This window comes from Dryobates pubescens, chromosome 7 (genome assembly GCF_014839835.1).
Source record: "Dryobates pubescens isolate bDryPub1 chromosome 7, bDryPub1.pri, whole genome shotgun sequence".
NCBI classification, from domain to species: Eukaryota; Metazoa; Chordata; class Aves; order Piciformes; family Picidae; genus Dryobates; species Dryobates pubescens.
Window position 1 is genome coordinate 27,212,845 of NC_071618.1, and position 19,326 is coordinate 27,232,170.

General features: G+C 42.2%; 1 protein-coding gene across 2 annotated transcripts in view; it reads left to right on the forward strand.

Moving 5' to 3' along the window:
• TBC1D4 (TBC1 domain family member 4) overlaps window positions 1-13,505 on the forward strand; it is a 114,959-nt gene extending 101,454 nt beyond the window's left edge. For both annotated transcript variants that reach the window (XM_054163009.1, XM_054163010.1), the window contains 5 exons: window positions 34-278; window positions 5,256-5,415; window positions 7,861-8,030; window positions 10,531-10,707; window positions 13,230-13,505. In XM_054163009.1, the coding sequence (XP_054018984.1) occupies window positions 34-278; window positions 5,256-5,415; window positions 7,861-8,030; window positions 10,531-10,707; window positions 13,230-13,457 (980 nt within the window). In that variant the 3' untranslated portion in view covers window positions 13,458-13,505. The remainder of the gene's footprint in view (window positions 1-33; window positions 279-5,255; window positions 5,416-7,860; window positions 8,031-10,530; window positions 10,708-13,229) is intronic.
• The last annotated feature ends 5,821 nt before the right edge of the window (window positions 13,506-19,326 follow it).

The following is a 19,326-nucleotide window of genomic DNA, read 5'->3' on the forward strand; positions in this document are numbered from 1 at the left end:
AGAACTAAGTATGAACTACTCTCTTTGCCTCAGGACGGACATTCCCTACGCATCCTTACTTTTCTGCTCACCTTGGAGCAGGACAGCTATCACTCTTTAATCTCCTGAAAGCATACTCTTTGCTGGACAAAGAAGTGGGTTATTGTCAAGGTATAAGCTTTGTAGCTGGAGTGCTGCTTCTACACATGAGTGAAGAACAGGCCTTTGAAATGCTGAAATTCCTCATGTATGACCTTGGCTTCCGAAAACAGTACAGGCCAGACATGATGTCGCTACAGGTAAGTCAGTCCTTCTCCTAAAGCAAACCAGGCTTTTAAATGAGTTTTGAGCTCTCAGATGTTGCTTGTGTTCTCCAGGGCCTTATGAAGCTTCTAATGCTGTTTTGGAAGTTGTGCATGTAAATGTTACTGTTGAACACCTCTCTGCCTCTCGGTTTGCGAACAGAAGTTCACAATATCCAGACACATTCCATCATCTTTTGTTTAGAAACTCTGCTTTCTTTGCTGTTTTGCTCTTCCTGTTCTTTCCCTAATTTCTCTCTCTCTCTCTCTCTCTCCATTGTGCCGTAAAAGTGATGTGCTTGCATCTGTATACATGAAGTTTAAAAATAAATTCGATTTTTTCTTCAGTCCATAAGCGTGGATGTAGATTTGTCGCTTGTGACTGCCAAGGCAGATCAATAGTGACACCCAGTGGCCAGTCAAGGTACTCCACAGGCATTTATGCATGGTGCTGCTCTCTTCCCTCATCATTTGCACCTCTTCTCTCATTGCCCTCTTCTATACCGCCCTCAACACAGAAGGGAAACAGATGAATTTTAAATCATTCAGTTTGCCTATGAAATGACACATGCTCTCCAATATTGGTCTTTTAACAGCTAAAGATTAATCACACAGAATCACAGAATGACCAAGGTTGGAAGAGACCTCAATTGCCACATCCAATCCCCTCTTGAACACCTCCAGGGATGGTGACTCCACCACTTCCCTGGGCAGCCCATTCCAATGGCTAACAACTCTCTCAGTGAAGAACTTTCTCCTCACCTCGAGCCTAAACTTCCCCTGGTGCAGCTTGAGACTGTGTCCTCTTGTTCTGGTGCTGGTTGCCTGGGAGAAGAGACCAACCCCCTTCCTGGCTACTGCCTCCCTTCAAGTACTTGTAGAGAGCAATAAGGTCTCCCCTGAGCCTCCACTTCTCCAGGCTGAACAATCCCAGCTCCCTCAGCAGACTGCTTAGGAAGGAAACAGATGTTTTAGAGCTGTATAAACTTCAGGGTTTAATGTTTGAGAAATCCACTGATTTAAATAACTGTATGTTATCCCACTGCTGAATTAATGCCTCTAATCTATAATGGAGAAACAGAAGAGGCAGATAAAAAAGTCTTTTTTTTTGTTTGTTTTGCTCCCTGCGTAGCAAACACTGATAAGTATAAACTTAAGAGGGAATTTAAGTCTGCTTTTCATGACCAATTGCTTTAGCTGCTTATTTGTTAAATGTCCAGAAGAGAGTAGGTTGTAATTAAAGGAATTGTATGTGTTTATTCTAAAAACTATGAAGAAGAGTGGTTTACTGTGGGTGTAAGTTGGTCCCCCACAGCATCCTGCTCACCAGGTTGGAGAGATATCGATTTGATGGGTAGACTGTTCAGTGGATAAGGAGTTTGCTGGATGGTTGCATCCAGAGGGTGCTGCTTAATGGCTTGAAGTCCAGTTGGAGAGCGGTGACAAGTGGTGTCCCTCAGGGGTCTGTACTGGGACTTGTGTCATTTAATATTTTTACCATCAACATAGTGGGATTGAGTGCACCACCAACAAGTTTGCAGATGGCACCAAGCTGTGTGCTAATGTCAATACACCAGAGGGATAGGACATCATCCAGAGGGACCTGGACAAGCTGGAGAGGTGGGCCCAGGTGAACCTCATGAAGTTCAACAAAAGCAAGTGCAGGGTTCTGCACCTGAGTCAGAACAATCCTCACTATCAATACAGACTGGGGGATGAGATGTTAGCAGTCCTGAGGAAAAGGACTTAGGGGTGCTAGTGGATGAGAAGCTGGACATGAGCAGGCAGTGTATGTTTGCAGCCCAGAAGGCAAATCACATCCAGGGCTGGATCAAAAGAAGCATTGCCAGCAGATCCAGAGAGGTGATTCTGCCGCTTTGCTCTGGTGAGACCTCACCTGGACTACTGTGTGCAGGTCTGGAGCTCTTGATAGAGGAAGGACATGAACCTCAGAGAGCCAGTCCAGAGGAAGACCATGAGAATGATCAGGGGACTGGAACATCTCTGCTTCAAGGACAGGCTGAGGGAGCTGGGGTTGTTCAGCCTGGAGAAGAGGAGGCTCTGGGGAGACCTAATAGCAGTCTTCCAGTACCTGAAGGGGGCCTACAGGAAGGATGAAGAAAGGCTGTTTACAAAGGCCTGCAGTGACAGGACAAGGGGCAATGGCTTTAAGCTGAAGGTGAGCAGATTTAGATTGGATATTAGGAACAAGGTCTTTACTATGAAGATAGTGGAACACTTGAACAGGTTGCCCAGGGAGGTGATTGAGGCCCCATCCCTGAAGGCATTCAGGATGTGGCTTGACAAAGCCCTCGGCAGCCTGGTCTACTTGGGGATGTCCTTGCTGTCTGTGGGGAGGTTGGACTAGATGACCTTTGGAGGTCTCTTCTGGCCTGGACCATTCTGTGATTCTGAGTATCCTATAACAAGTTTGTTGTACTGAATTAAGAGTGACTATCCATAAACAACATCGTTCAAAGTCTTCCCTGTCCCGTTCCCCACTCTTCCCATATGTGTTTCAAACCAGTGGAGGTCAAAATGTGCTAAATGTATCACTTTTTTTCTCAAAAGTGCTTTGTGTTTCCATGTTACTCTGCATTTGTAGACTTCTGATAACATGGTGGTTTGAGAGCATTCCTATGTTCAGGATTTCACTTCTTGATTTAAATTATTCTGAAACTTCTGTTGTCAGAGGATTTTAAGAGTAACACTTTTTTAAGTTGGAGAAGGTTTACCACTTGTACTATTCTTGGCCCTTTAAATGAAATGACCTCTCTTTCTTCACAGTTTTCTTCTAGGCAGTTTTCCTATTCTAGACGAAAGTACAAGTTTAGTCTGCTCAAGACACACTAAATTACTGAAGAGAACTTAGAGGATCTCATTAAAGCCTAGACCACTGATTTGTTTTCTAACAGGAGTAGAACACTTGCATTTTCTTTTGCATTTACAGTACTGAAACACAAGTAAGCTTATATGAACTATTATCTTCTGCCCTGGAGAGGAAAATGTTGAATGTTTCTTTAGGATAATGAAAACTTACTTGACTTACATTTTTAATTGTCCAGAAAAACAGGAGTAATCCTTAGCTCATAATGAACTCATCCAATTGACTTATTACCTGTGTAATGCTATTAAAATGTCATGTGTAAATGTGTTTTGTATTGACACTGCCCAAAGTGTGCATCTGTGACAACTGGAGCAAGAACACAAACACATGCACAAATTCATCTAATTTGCCTGAATGAGAAGTGATCTGTCTGCTTGTGGTCTCTGATGACTGGCAGATAGTTTCAAGTGCAGTCAGGTTTTTTTTGTAGGGAAGGATCTTGACATCTAGAAGTAGGAATGTAATTAAATCCAGTAAGTAATTATCTTATTTAAGGAGGAATGGATCTACCTTAGGCTTAAGGAACTGTTGATAGCAAAATTAGACCTGACAGCTAATAGATATATGAGTGCTGCTCATCTTTTGCCTTCTGAGACAAGCATGGTTCTGAGTTGCATTCAACAAATCCAAGTGCCGAGTGCTGCACTTTGGCCACAGCAACCCCATGCAGAGCTACAGACTGGGGTCAGAGTGGCTGGAGAGCTGCCAAACAGAGGGGGACCTAGGGGTGCTGCTTGACAGCTGCCTAAACATGATCCAGCAGTGTACCCAGGTGGCCAGGAAGGCCAGCGGCATCCTGGCCTGCATTAGGAATAGTGTGGCCAGCAGGAGCAGGGAAGTCATTGTGCCTCTGTACTCTGCATTGGTTAGGCCACACCTTGAGTCCTGTGTCCAGTTCTGGGCCCCTCAGTTTAAGAAGGACACCGAGACACTTGAATGTGTCCAGAGAAGGGCAACAAGGCTGGGGAGAGGCCTTGAGCACAAGCCCTCTGGGGAGAGGCTGAGGGAGCTGGGATTGTTTAGCCTGGAGAAGAGGAGGCTCAGGGGTGACCTCATTGTCCTCTACAACTACCTGAAAGGTGGTTGTAGCCAGGAGGGGGGTGGTCTCTTCTCTCTAGCAACCAGCACAGAGCAAGGGGACACAGTCTCAAGCTGCACCAGGGGAAATTTAGGCTCGAGGTAAGGAGAAAGTTCTTCACTGAGAGAGTCATTCATCATTGGAATGGGCTGCCCAGGGAGGTGGTGGAGTAACCATCCCTGGGAGGTGTTCAAGAGGAGATTGGATGTGGCACTTGGTGCCATGGTCTAGTCATGAGGTCTGTGGTGACAGGTTGGACTTGATGATCTTTGAGGTCTCTTCCAACCTTGGTGATACTGTGATACTGTGAGTTGTGAGCAACTTGCTGTAGAATATAAACTACCAAAATTGCAAGGCTATAATGATACTTTTGGGAACAAATAGCAACTTGTATCCACTTTGTTTTGCAAGCTTTTACAGGTTGTATAGTGTCTTTTTTTTTTTTTTTTGCATCAGTATCTTAAATTTCTCTGGACGACTGGCATGTGGGTTGTGTGCTTGGAGATACATATGTGGTATACCTCTAGTGACCCACCATCACTAAGGTGCTCTATGCATACAGAGGCTGTCTAAAGTGTCTGTTGTAGCACAGGAATTTTAAATGCAGCAAAAATATGGCTGAGATTCAAGAGATGGAAATTGGAATGTGTAAATGTAGCCTGAAATAGTTCAGCTCTGTGCTGTAGAGTTGTGGCAAGACTCTGCAAGACAAAAAGTTTTGTTTTGTTGATAAAGTCAAATATTCTTAACTTGAGCCTGTGAATCTTGAAATGATTCGTCATTCATAATTGGGTTCAAACTGTTCCTTGTTACTGACAACTGTGTTGGTTTTAATTTATTAGGGGTGGGTTGTTTGTGTGTAGGCACTGGAGAGCCCTAGGCAGCACTTAAGCTTCATTTTACAGTGCCATATGTGTATCAGAGTTAATTTCCCTCAAGTGAAAAACTAAGTAAAGCTGAACTTGTCTGTCTTTACTTTCTTTCCCCCCAACCCTCTCATGCACTTTAGATTCAGATGTATCAGCTCTCAAGGCTTCTTCATGATTATCACAGAGACCTGTATAATCATCTTGAAGAAAATGAAATCAGTCCCAGTCTTTATGCTGCACCGTGGTTTCTTACACTGTTCGCATCTCAGTTTCCGTTAGGATTTGTAGCCAGAGTATTTGGTAAGAATGTTTATTCTGTTACAATAATAAACAGAGCAAAGTTGTCCATTGTGTTTTGAAATTCTCTGGGAATGGTGTTCTGCAGACTAGGGACACTTGCAGTGACTATTGTGGGTGGCAAGCAGCAATGCTCTTCATGGAGGGATGTCAGCTCCTTTTCAAAGGGGAAAATCGAAATGTATTCTTTGAAACATCAGACTGGAGCAGTTGAGTATGTCTGCTGTTATTAGCCAAGAAACTTATGAAATTTCTTGTTGCAAATGAAGTTTATTGTTGCAAATGTGTTTTATGCGTGAAGCATATAGTTTATGTCTACAGAAAAGTTCTTGAATTTGCAACCAAACAAAAAACAAGAATGCACTGGCTTTCAAGAAAGTGTTTCTGAATAACTTATTCTAAAGTGCTTTCTAATCAAAATTCAATTAAACTTGAACTTAAAGGCTGTTTCAGGTATTCCTATATATATAATATATGTTGAACAACTTCCTAGTCTTAGTATGCCCCTTACTTCATTTAAATAGCTTTTTCATGGTATGCTTCTCTTCAGATAATACACAGAATTGATTGTGCCTTGTTGCATTTACAATGTTTTCACCTAGCGATTTCTTCATTGTAGAGTTTCTTTCCTTTTACAGCAAACAACTTCTGACTGCTCTTTGCATGAACAAATGTTTGTTGTATCTATTTTTCAGTGGTACTGTAGTGGGTTGTAAGGCCGAGCCTTCCTTCCCTCCCACCACAGGCAGGAAAAAAGAAATGAGACTCAGACAAACAGATTGCAGAAGTGGTGGAAAGTTTAAATAGAAAAGCAGTAAATGTTTTACAGAGAACCACAAGCACAGTGGCAAAAGGAGATCCCAAAGCATATCCAGAAGCATCCCAACAATTCCCTCTCCCCACCTGAGGGTACACCCAAAAACCCCAGGGCTCTTTCTTCCCCCCCCTCCCCCCTCCACTGTTAGGCTAATCTCAGCTGGCCAGATCTGAGATTGTCCTTCCCCCTTCTCCTCCAGGCATTAGGCCTAGCCAGGCCCCAAGAGGCCTCGAGTAGACTTTGCCTCCATTACCAGACAGGGACCATCTCCATAGGAGCGGTAAGGGAAGAAAGAGGAAGTGTAGGACTATGCAGATAGACTTATAGGGAGCAGGACATTATGAGATGAAATAGGCAGCTTCCTGTGTCCACCCACTGGGCTGGACCCTCGGGACACCAGGGGTGTGTCTTATGTGGCCGCAGCAGGGGGGCACCCAGCCTGAACCACCGCAGGTGTTTGTGTGGTTAGTGCATCGCTTTCCTAGTGGGATTACTGAATTCTGAGACACTCGAGGACTTTGGGTTTTTTTCCTTCTGTTTTTCAAGGCAAAAGTGTTCTCCTCTTCTTTTATTTTTTTTTTCTCCTTTGAATTTGGAAAATAAATTTTTTAAGGGTAGGAAGGGTCAGTGTTTATCTCTGTAAATGAGCTGTGCAAGTCATGTTCCCATTTTAAAACTCAGAAGTCACTATGTTGCTTTTCTTCCTAATGCATTTGTGCATCATCAGTGTCTCATGGGCCATTGTCATATACCAGAAACAGATGGTCAATGTCTGCCCATTTATGCTGTTTGAATGTACATTCTCACTTGAGCAGAGAAACTTTCAGGAGCGGTGTATGAGTGAGGTGGTTGCCTCACCAGTGTCCAGGTACTACTCTGTGATACTGGAATAGGGCTAGGGATGACCTCTCAGTATCACAGTCAGAGGTGAGCTTGTTCAGTTGTGTAGCCCTGCTCTTGGTGTCACGGAGTGAGCAGCCCAGGAGGCTTATTTGAGCGGCTTATGTGCTGTGTTCATCTCAGTAACTGCAAGTCTACCACTGCTACCAAGTTTCTGGTTACTGTGATCCAGTTTCCAGTTTCTATGCAGTGTCTCCTGTCTGATGCAGAGCCTGTAATTTCTCCTCACATCCACATAATTATACCTTGAAGTAGGGGTTTAGGGCTTAAATTAAAGCCAATGTGAGCAATACTGTGGATTTTGAAAATAATATGATTGGTTGTGGAATCTGTGTGATCATTTCTTAAGGACTAGTTTCTGCCTGTAGCAAGCAGTAAAACAGCAGCATGTTGTGTTGTGATCTGCTTCACAATTGCTTTTCAGTGGCAGAGACACTTAAAAAGTTAGCAGTTCGTTAACAGTCTGTAGTCTACAGCCATGGAATTCTTATTGCAGGTAGCAGTTACAGGCAGTATTTTCTTTAATGATCTCTCACATCTGCAAGGTGATAGAAAATGCTTTTATATGCTGTAACCTCATGTTGCATTCTAAACTGAATACATCTACAGTATGATTGATTAAAAAGAAAAACATCCCAAATATGTCAGATATATATATCTATCTATCTCAAATATGTACCCAATGACTTCCGCTCTCATTTTCAAGATACTATCATGATTTTCTTTTTTAGATATTATTTTTCTTCAAGGAACAGAAGTCATATTTAAAGTAGCACTGAGCCTGCTTAGCAGTCAAGAAACTTCTATAATGGGATGTGAAAGTTTTGAGAACATTGTTGATTTTCTTAAAACCACTATTCCAGATATGACTCAGCCTCAAATGGAAAAAATTATTACTCAGGTAAGGTTGATTTTTCTCTTTGGTTTTTTCCTCCCCCCCATTTAGTTTACTTTAAAAGAATCACATGTTAAGCTGTGTGTAAAAGCCTTCTCACTGTGTTCCTTTTTATTTGAAATGCTGGGGAGTCATCATCCTAGTAACTTGCCTAGAAATAGGATATGAGCTAATTTCAATGGGGTTTGAACTGCAGTTTTAGTAAGAATTTAGTTGCTACCTCAAGGTTTTGTACAAAGGTTCTTTTGTGCCCCTGCTATTGGAAAAACATGACTGCTTACAAATTTTGTATCACCATCAGAAGGGTAAAAGTAGCCTACTTTTCCAACCCAAAATCCAGCTGTTGCTCCCTGCTAGTGGGTGAGCAGTCCAACCATTTGTTGACAGGAATCACTTGCTGTTGTGGGAAGAGGCAGCATCACAGCAACTTTTTCTCCTGATCCTTTGAAATTTTGGCTGCACAGGTCCAGGTTCCCCTCTAGGAACTTTTCTGAGACCTCCAACTCAAAGTCCTGCAAGTCAGGAAGTTGGCAAGGCCGCTGTTTTCATGATCTGTAATTAAAATCAAGGTCAAGTGTTCTTGCTGTTCTGTTGTGGGAGTGACTTCTGTCTGCCTGAGGATCACTGTTAAGGTGCCTCACCCCTACCCTTGGATGGAACATATTTGGCAGGTGCTTGGTGCTAGAGGTAAAAGCTCTTCAGAATGGATCCCTGCCTTTCTTGGGTAGGGGAAAGGGAGTAAGGAGTAGTGTTATTTCATCAGTGTCATTGCAACTTCATGGCAAAGGGCAAGAATGGAAGAGAAACAACACATTACTGATGCTGATAGAGGAAAGGCTTCTTGTGGAATAGTGTCAGTGGCAGGGATCTTCATCCCTTTACATTGTTTTCCCCTGAACAGAAGATACAAATTGAAAATAAATCTCAGTCTGCTACCTTAACTGTGAACCTGCAAGCAGTTTTCCCCCTTTAGGTGGCAGTTGCGAGATATCACCGTAGCTCTAGAAAGCCATCTCCTTATGCAGGAGTGCAGTTAACAGTGATTCATTCCTATGGCTTGGTTAATATTTGAATGCTTCAAGTGCTGTCAGTTAACAACTCCTTTTTAGATCGTACATAAATCTTCATTTCCTCATTGCAGTGGTTGTGACTGCCATGCTAAACTTGTCAGGCACTTTAATGTCAATCTTCACAACTCTGATTCTGACAGTCATGCCAGTTCAATATTTTTGATACTATCAGAAATCAAACCTCTGTCCTGTGGGCTGCAGAGCAGTTGTGTTGTGGTGAGCATGGTAGAAGTGGCTTTGTGCAAAGCTAGGTCTCATTGAGTGAAGAATGCTTGAGTGGAGGAGGATGTGGCTCCTCTCCAAGAGGAGGATTGCTGGCTTGCCTGTCCTGTAGTCTCATGCTGAGTATTCTGGATCTGAACTCGTGTAGACTGCCTATATGGTGTTGCTTCTGCCTGAGCTGGCTGCAGGTGGAGTCATTTGGCTGTTTTCTGTGCTGTAATTCTCAGGACTGTCCTCTACAGCGGAGAACAACAGAAAAATAGGCATTATGCAGGACTGTAATACACAGATGAAGAAGTGACCAAATAGCTACATAGAAGAAAAATAGCTCTTGGCAAGCTTCAACACCATATATAATTTAAAGTTTTGCCTCATTTGAATTACTTGAAGAGCAGTGAACGTAATGCAGAGCTTGTTTGGTTTGGCGATCTGTGTGTGTCTTCTGTTGATGACAATGTTTGTGACCTCTAGAACAAGGAACAGAATTAAAGCGAGTGCAGATATCCTCCCCTCCCTAGTCAAAACACTCTGTTAACTTTCAGAAGCTGAGAGGCTATGTGACTAAACATGGAAACAGATAAGTGTCATTATGATCCCATCACTGTTAGATGCTCAGGTCCATAGTCTTCACGATGCTTTGTCACCAAAGCAACTCATTAAGAAAATGGAGTGTCTTCACACAGAGGCAGTGCTCAGGGAAACTGCAATCATGAAGGCTGTTGTTATAAATGTCTGTAAGTGGGCACTTGGAGTCAAGAGATAACAGTTTTGAAGGTGGAGATCTGATGACTTCTGGATTATTCTTCTTTATTGTGTGGTCCTGTACCTATCATGAGCTGGTGAAACTTGAATTTCATAATTTCTTCTTGAACTTAATAATATTCCTTAACAAAAAATGATACAACTTGGTCATTTTATCAAATTCTTGGAAAAATTAAGGTTTTTCTGCTGATACATCTCATAGTGAATGATGATATTTGGTAATGGTAGAAGTGATGATGCAGCCTATTCTGAAGTCAGTGATTTATTATGGCTTCAATAAGAACTCTGGATGCTAAGATGCTCTTAGTGTAGGCTGCCCCTTAAAATATTTTTTTGAGATGAACAGGAAAAACCATGAAGTTAATCAAAGAAAGTTGTGTTTTAGCCAAACATTCATGTTAAATAAGTGCTTTCTGTTGCAGTTAAAAAAACAGTTTGTCCTCTTATGGCAGGTGTTTGAGATGGATATTTCAAAACAGCTCCATGCCTATGAAGTTGAATATCACGTTCTTCAGGATGAACTGCAGGAAAATGTGAATCCCTGTGATGAAGGTGAACCCCTGGAGAAGCTGGAGAGGGCAAACAGCAATCTGAAGAGACAAAATATGGATTTGTTGGAGAAGCTACAGGTAAATGACTACCTGTCTTTTTTAAATGAGAAGTTACCTAACTGCAAGATGCTATGCAGTTGAGCAGTTCTCTTAATTACAGTGATTTACTACCATTAGATGTTTTTTTTTTTTCACTCCTTTGTAATTTCTTTGACTTTTGCTTCTTGATTTAGACTTCTTTTTCTAAAAGCATCTCTGTCCTTATCTGCCATAAAATCTGTTGGCCAGGTAAGTGCAGTTTGCTGAAAAAAAATTTCTCTGATCATCTCTTTGCTTCTCTATTGGAAAGTTTTAAGAAATAATCCACAGTGCAATAGGCTTGCTTTCTCCAGGAACTCTAGGCAGTATTCTGTTTCCTTCTGCTGAAGTTTAGAGTGTGGCCAGCAGGAGCAGGGAAGTCATTGTGCCCCTGTACTCTGCACTGGTTAGGCCACACCTTGAGTATTGTGTCCAGTTCTGGGCCCTTCAGTTTAGGAAGGACATCGAGATTCTTGAACGTGTCCAGAGAAGGGCAATGAGGCTGGTGAGAGGCCTTGAGCACAAGCCCTATGAGGAGAGGCTGAGGGAGCTGCAATTGTTTAGCCTGGAGAAGAGGAGGCTCAGGGAAGATCTCATTGCTGTCTACAACTACCTGAAGGGGGATTATAGCCAGGAGGGAGTTGGTCTCTTCTCCCAGGCAACCAGCACCAGAACAAGGGGACACAGTCTCAAGCTGCACCAGGGAAGGTTTAGGCTCGAGGTGAGGCGAAAGTTCTTCACTGAGAGAGTCGTTTGCCATTGGAATGGGCTGCCCAGGGAGGTGGTGGAGTCACCGTCCCTGGAGGTGTTCAAGAGGGGACAGGTTGGACTTGATGATCTTTGAGGTCTCTTCCAACCTTGGTGATACTGTGATAGTCCTACTTTTGAAAGGTGGTCTTTCCTAGCAGACTTGAATATATCTGAGGGCCCACTGGACTTTGCTTTAGAAACGTCTTCTCTTCCTCTTTCACTGTTCACCCTTTCTCGCATAGGCTGGCCAAGACTTTTTTCAGGTTTCAATATGTGTTGTCTTGCATTTTCTTGAAAGACAAGCTCTTCTTTTTCCATCATTAGGCTATTTCTGTTTATATTTGTTAATCTGAACACATATTGGAAAGAGATCAGAGAGATGATCAGAGATCATCTTCAGCTTCTGAAAACTGAGGCGGGGGGGAAAAAAGGAAAAATTAAATCCTCATTATTTTTATTTATGGGCTAAGGGTGCTGTGCTGTGGTCTTTTGATGCTGCTTTTTTTTGCTATTCATACACTTCCTTTACTGTTTTTATTTAGTTTGTTACTAATACCTGGGTGTTTACTGTACTGTAAGCATCTTACTCATTCCTTAACCACTTAATCTTTTACAGAATAGAATAGAATAGAATAGACCAAGTTGGAAGAGACCTTCAAGATCATTGTGTCCAACCTATCATCCAACACCACCTAATCAACTAAACAGCTCCTTCATTTTTGTGCTTGGACTCTCTCCTAGGAACATTCAAAAGCCCTATGAGGAGAGGCTGAGGGAGCTGGGGTTGCTTAGCCTGGAGAAGAGGAGTCTCCGGGGCGACCTTATTGCTGTCTACAACTACCTGAAGGGAGGTTGTAGCCAGTTGGGGGTTGGTCTCTTCTCCCAGGGAACCAGCACCACAACAAGAGGACACAGTCTCAAGCTGCGCCAGGGGAGGTTTAGACTAGATGTTAGGAAGAAATTCTTCATAGAGAGAGTGATTGCCCATTGGAATGTGCTGCCTAGGGAGGTGGTGGAGTCATCATCACTGGAGGTGTTCAGGAGGAGACTTGGAGTGCTTGGTGCCATGGTTTAGTTGATTAGATGGTGTTGGATGATGGGTTGGACGCAATGATCTTGAAGGTCTCTTCCAACCTGGTCTGGTCTATTCTATTCTATTCTAATCTATTCTATTCTATTCTATTCATTCCCCCACCTCCTGCAGAGAGATATTTGCTACTGCTTAGGTCCAGAGTTATTCTCTACTAGTCAGTGTTTTGTTTTGTTGTTGTTGGGTTTTTTGTTGTTTGTTTGTTGTTGTTGTGGGTTTTTTTTTTTTCCTTCCCCAGAGGAAGCTGTAGGTCTTCTATTGGAGATTAGGGGACATAGGGTTTCCTTTCTCTCTAGCATCCCCATTCTGCTAATTCAGCTTACTACACAGGATTCCCATTGCTCCATCACTGTCAGACAAGTTGTCTCTTCTAGTACTGCCCTAGCTGATGATTTCTTTTTTCTCTATGCAATTTCAGTTCCTTGTTGCTCTCAACTGTCCCTCGCTTGCTACAACTTGCATGTCTCAAATCACTTGTAAAGCTTTCAGAAATCCTTCAGATTGATCTGGTCACTATAAGGAGATTCTGTATATGATAACACAGTAGGCATTCCTTGTATCATTTGCCTTTTACAAACATCTATATAATTAAGTTCTTTTCTTAATATATAGCATATCATAATACAAAAAGGTTATTCAGAATGTCTCAATTTCATTATAAAGATAATGTTATTTTTTACAGGTTGCTCATGCTAAAATTCAGAGTCTGGAATCCAGCCTGGAGACTCTCTTAACTAGAGAGAACAAAATGAAGACTACAATTCAGTCCCTGGAAGAGGAGAAGATAATGTATCACAAGACACTTGAGCAGATAATAAAGTATTTGCCAGAAGAAGCACTGTCTGACTGTGAACTGCTCCTGAAGGAAGTCAACTGCAATCCAAATAATAAAATAAGGAGTAAGCCATAAACCAGGATATTCTAGGCAGCATTTCTTCAAAACAAAACAAAACAAAAAAGGGGGGGGTGGGGAGTGGGGTGGAGAAAAATGAGTATGCTGCTTTTCAGAGGACTTAGCAATAGTATTATCCAAAACTAGTGCTGGGACACTCATAGCTACAGATGGGCCTTCAAATGTCAGTATGCAAATTCAAGCTATTAATTTTTTTTTTTATGATTATGTAAATAAATCACAAGGGAGAAATAAAGAATTCTCACGTGTAATTATGATGAGTAGATGTATATTTAGAGCTGACCTAAAGAAAAAGAGACATTTCAGTAGTCCGAGCCAAGATAATGGTGATTCACAAATTCGCTCTGGATGCGCTTGTCTTGTGGTGACAGGAGGACAGTGTGTCTGTGTGTGTCTGGATGTATGGATGTATGTTGAATTATACTTGAAGAAAAAAAAAGAATGTACTTTTCCCTCCAAAGAGCAGCATGTTTCACATCTTCTGCAGAAAATCCATGTGATTTCATGCTTGCCTCTCTTTGAATTCTGCTGACATTGTGTGCACAGACCAGTAAGCAGAATAAGTATCATGACTTGGTTCTCCTATAGAAAGAGCTGTAGTGCCATTCGCTGCCTGCGCTGTACCAGTCAGCAGCGTAATTCCACGTGCATGTTGGAACTGGAAACGAAAAGCATCATAGCTTCACCTCTGTAACTCAGAGCTAAGAGTAGGTATCAGTACACGCTTGCAGAACTTGTAAAGGCAAGAGCTGACCGGGATTGCTAATTCCCTTCCTGGCCTGTTTGCTTCCACCTGTCCTTGGCTCGATCATGATGACAGGAGGAAGGCAGCAAAGCCATGGGATGGCATTTATTCTGATGTTCATTTTCCACAGAACACTGTTGTAAGAGTTAGGTGTGTAAGGAATTCTTATTTAACCAAAGAAATACTACAAGAAGCCTTGTCTTATCATAGTGGGAGTCAGAAGGGTGTTCGTAAATTTTATTTGAAGGGAAAATTGGGGCAGGTTGCAGGAAGTTGAGCATAAGTGCATGAGAGAGGACCAAGCAAGTTTCAGGTATTCTGTACCTTTCAGTTTTTGCATACACAGTGGGTGTACATGTCAAAGGGGATTCTGAAGTTGAGGTGTGGTTTTAATAATGCTTTCCAGGTTTTTCCTGTTTTAATACTGCTTTGTGGCGTTCTTTTTAAAACAAGTCATGGATTTGAGTGTTCTGGGTAGAAGGTGATGTAAGCTCTGATCATTTCAAGGGAGAATATTTGTTTCTAAAGGTATAAAAAGATGCATATAGATTTTAAAGTGTTTTTGAGTGGAATTTTTGAGAAGGCTTAGACAAATGTGTCATAGACACGTGTTTTGGAGTGCACGTCTGAACCGCTGAGTGCTACGGTGGCTCATGTTATCTCTTACCATTTATACTGTATTTCAGGAAGCATTCTTTTTAGTAAGAAAAACAATTAAGCAAAGTGCCAAATCCAGCAGTGGCTTTATGCATAAGATTGCCCAGTTTAGAAAGCAAAGACACCGAGTATCACTGCTTTCTAAGTATCATGCTTGATGTTAACATCAAAGTGAAGAACAACAAAGCTGATTTGCTGCACGCTGCTGTGGAACTTAGGGGCTTAGAGTCTCCTGGATTGTTTGGTTTTGGCTTGTTTGTTGGTTTTTTGGTTTTCTTTTTTTTTTTACTTCCATGATGTTTTATTTGATTAAAGATACTGATTTACTTAACAATCTTTTTACAGTTGGGGCGAAAGGTCTTAACACTGTGTATAAAATGACGTGGAATCTGTCTAGGTATTTCGAGATTATTGTGTTGTACTGGGGGGGAGTGTGTGGAAATTCAAACTGAAAAGGCAGTTCTTTGCAGTTTTGTTCAGAGTGCATTGTAGCTGATGTGTATGTACAAAACCAATCCCAGGAACTGCAGTCAGTGTGTATTACAAAGAATCAAGGTTATTCAGAATTATTTTATTTTTTTTTTAATGCACTGAATGTGCTTTATCCTCAGTTTCACTTTTAAAGTTTTTCATGTAATGCCTGGAGAAACTCCAATAAATGTCATTGCTGCATTTCCCATGGCCTCTGGCTAGTTTTATTTTCTACGCTTAAGTGCCAATTGCATTCTCAGTAGTACGGTTTACATGAAAGATAAAAGGGATCTGGTCTTGGTTTCTGACTGTGGGGGAAAAAAACTACAGGATTGTAGAAGGACACAGGGAGGACAGAAATTCTTATAAAGGAAAATATATATAATATATTGGAAAATATATATAATAATTATTATTAATTATTTTATATATATATATAAAATAATGTATATAATATATTGACTTGCTGGAGCGTGTCCAGAAACGGGCAACAAAGCTGGTGAGGGGCTTGGAACACAAGCCCTATGAGGAGAGACTGAGGGAGCTGGGGTTGCTTAGCCTGGAGAAAAGGAGACTCAGGGGTGACCTTATTGCTCTTTACGACTACCTGAAGGGAGGCTGTAGACAGGCAGAGGTTGATCTCTTCTCCCAGGCAACCAGCACCCGAACAAGAGGACACAGTCTCAGGCTGCACCACGGGAGGTTTAGGCTGGAGGTTAGGAGGAAGTTTTACACAGAGAGAGTGATTGCCCATTGGAAATGGCTACCTGGGGAGGTGGTGGAGTCACCATCACTGGAGAGTCCAAGGGCATGAGATTTAACACATCTATGTGCTGGGTTCTACACATTGGCCAGAACAACCCCATGCAGTGCTGCAGACTGGGGTCAGAGTGGCTGGAGAGTGGCCAGGCAGAAAGGGACCTGGGGGTACTGGTTGCTAGTAGGCTGAACATGAGCCAGCAGTGTGCCCAGGTGGTCAAGAAGGCAAATGGCATCCTGGCCTGCATTAGGAATAGTGTGGCCAGCAGGAGCAGGGAGGTCATTGTGCCCCTGTACTCTGTATTGGTTAGGCCACACCTTGAGTCCTGTGTCCAGTTCCAGGCCCCTCAGTTTAAGAAGGACAACGAGACACTAGAATGTGTCCAGAGAAGGGCAACAAAGCTGGTGAGGGGTTTGGAGCACAGGCCCTGTGAGGAGAGGCTGAGGGATCTGGGGTTGCTTAGCCTGGAGAAGAGGAGGCTCAGGGGAGACCTTATTGCTGTCTACAACTGCCTGAAGGGAGGTTGTAGCCAGGTGGGGGTTGGTCTCTTCTCCCAGGCAACCAGCACCAGAACAAGAGGACACAGTCTCCAGCTGTGCCAGGTGAGGTTTAGGCTGGATATTAGGAATAAGTTCTTCACAGAAAGAGTGATTGGCCATTGGAATGTGCTGCCCAGGGAGATGGTGGAGTCACCATCACTGGAGGTGTTTAGGAAGAGACTTGATGGGGTGCTTGGTGCCACGGTTTAGTTTAGATGGTGTTGGATGATAGGTTGGACTCGATAATCTCAAAGGTCTCTTCCAACCTGGTTAATTCTATTCTATTCCATTCCTTTTTTCTCTTCTCTTTTCTGATCTCGGCTGGTTTTGCTTCTCTCAGGAGAGATAATCTGCATGCTTTCGCTGGCCTTTTCCAACCTGGTTAATTCTATTCTATTCAATTTGATTAGATTTGATTCTTACAATTCTGGGAAGACATCCATCCATTTAGCTAGTGAACTAGCCTTAAAATGGCAATTACTGCTTGATAGGAATACAATAGAAACAGGTTTCTCTGATAAGAGAGCTAACATCTTTTATGGATGGAAAACTTGTCCAGAAAGTTTGGGTTGTTTCTGTTTCCTCATAATGAAATTATTTCTTTTCCTCTTAAAAGAGAAAACTTAAAAAAAAAATCTGAAGTTGCATTTTGTTCATTTTTCTCCAAAAAAAGCATTGGATGTTACAAAATAAATTAGAATAAATTGATAGATGCCATGGTCTAGTTGAAGACCTGGCTTGAAATCACAAATCTAGCTAATTGCAAGTGGTTTAATTACACCCTCCTAAACATGACACTGCATTGCTTAATATCATTATAAGAAAGCCAAAGAATTTGTAACACAGGAAGGAATTTCAGTGGTTTGGTCCAAGAATTCACCCCCAGCCACAGCTGGCCTTTTCTGCTGCCAGGGCACACTGTTGACAGTTCAATTTGCTATCAGTCTAGTCCTGCAGATCTCTTTCTGCAGGGCTGCCCTCCAGCCTCATGTCCCCCAGTTTGTACATATATACCTAGGAATATCCCATTCCTGGTGAAGATTCGTGCCATTACTTGTATTAAATTTCATATAGTAGGTGATTGGCTTGCTCTCCAGTCTATCTAGATCTCTCTGTATATCCTCTCGACCCTTGAGGTAATCTGTATCTTCAAGGTCTCTTCCAACCTGGTCTGGTCTATTCTATTCTACTCTATTCTATTCTATTCTACTCTATTCTATTCTATTCTACTCTACTCCACTCCTATTCTATTCTATTCTATTCTATTCTATTCTATTCTATTCTATTCTATTCTATTCTATTCTATTCTATTCTATTCTATTCTATTCTATTCTATTCTATTCCTCCTCCTTGTTTATTAGAGTTGGCAGTCCGGGGAATAGAGATACTTGGGGACATAGCGTGAAGAGCAGATGCAGGCTAGCCAGGGTGTGGAAGCAGCCACAATAACACCATGCAAAGCCTGGCTTATTAAACATCCCAGAATGCAGTCTTTGTATGGCTCTGGGAGGGCTGGGAGAACTAACCTCTGCTGCACTTTGGGGCTTCAGACAAGGTCAGCTTTGGTCCTGTGGACTCAAGTGCCTGCTTGTTCTGCGCAGCGTGTTTCCCTGAAAGATGTTATTTGGTTTAGTTTCATACACCAAGACAGTGCTATGATGCCAACCAAACTGGAGTAAGTAGAGATGAGTGGGAGATTTCCTTCAAGGTCTGATTCTAACTAAACCCCTACTATAGGCCCCCAATGCCAGTCAGCATCCCATCAGTCCTTCTCCAGAACACAATCTAACTTTGTATAATGCTGCTGGACTGTCTGCACTATCTGCCCAGCACTTGGTAAAGGATGGGGCTTGTTTTTCCCCCAGTGTTACAGCAAACGTGTGTCCTATTTTTATAGTGATGACTTCTGCTAAAGTTGATGCTTCAGAAGAAATCCTGGTTATTAAATTTGAACCTGAATATTGCCCACGAGGTGTCACTGTTGCTTTTGCACATGCGGGTTGTGTGTGTGTGCGCAATGATTGCACAGCTTCTATGCTATGCAGTGTGTGAGCAGCACACTCTGGTTCTTATTTTAGAGACAAGAATTAACTTATTTTCCTGCCTGATGAAGCGTTTGCATGCTGTAATAAAATGTGATGTTTGTGGTCAAAGAACTTACTCTAATGAGAGGCCTTGCTAAAAGACAGATAACATCTTTCTCACAAACAGATGCCTCAGTTGCAGTGTTTAGCCTCCACTCTTGCATGAGAGAACTGTGGAAGCACTTTTACACCCTACAACAGGCACATTATGCCCAGCAATCTGATCCTGGGTGTCTCCTTTTGTACTGTTCTGGTTAAGCAGGTTTTCTTTGGTGTTCCTTGAAACCAGCATTGAGCTGATCTGGTCTAACTGTAGTCTGTTTCTGCTCTTAGTTATTTTTATTTTTGAAGAATCAAGCTTTCTTGCAATAGGTTTCCCCATGCCTACTGAGTCTCAAAGAACCAGTCCTTCCTCCTAGTTTTTCTTTTAATTAATCCCAGAATCACAGAAATATTCAGGGTGAAAAAGACCCTCAGGATCACTAAGTCCAACCAATAACCCTACTCTACAAAGTTCACCCTCTAAACCACATCCCCAAGCACCACAGCCTTACTGGGTCTCTTGTGATCAGAACAATATTACTTCTATTTTCCCAGAGCTAGGGAGTAA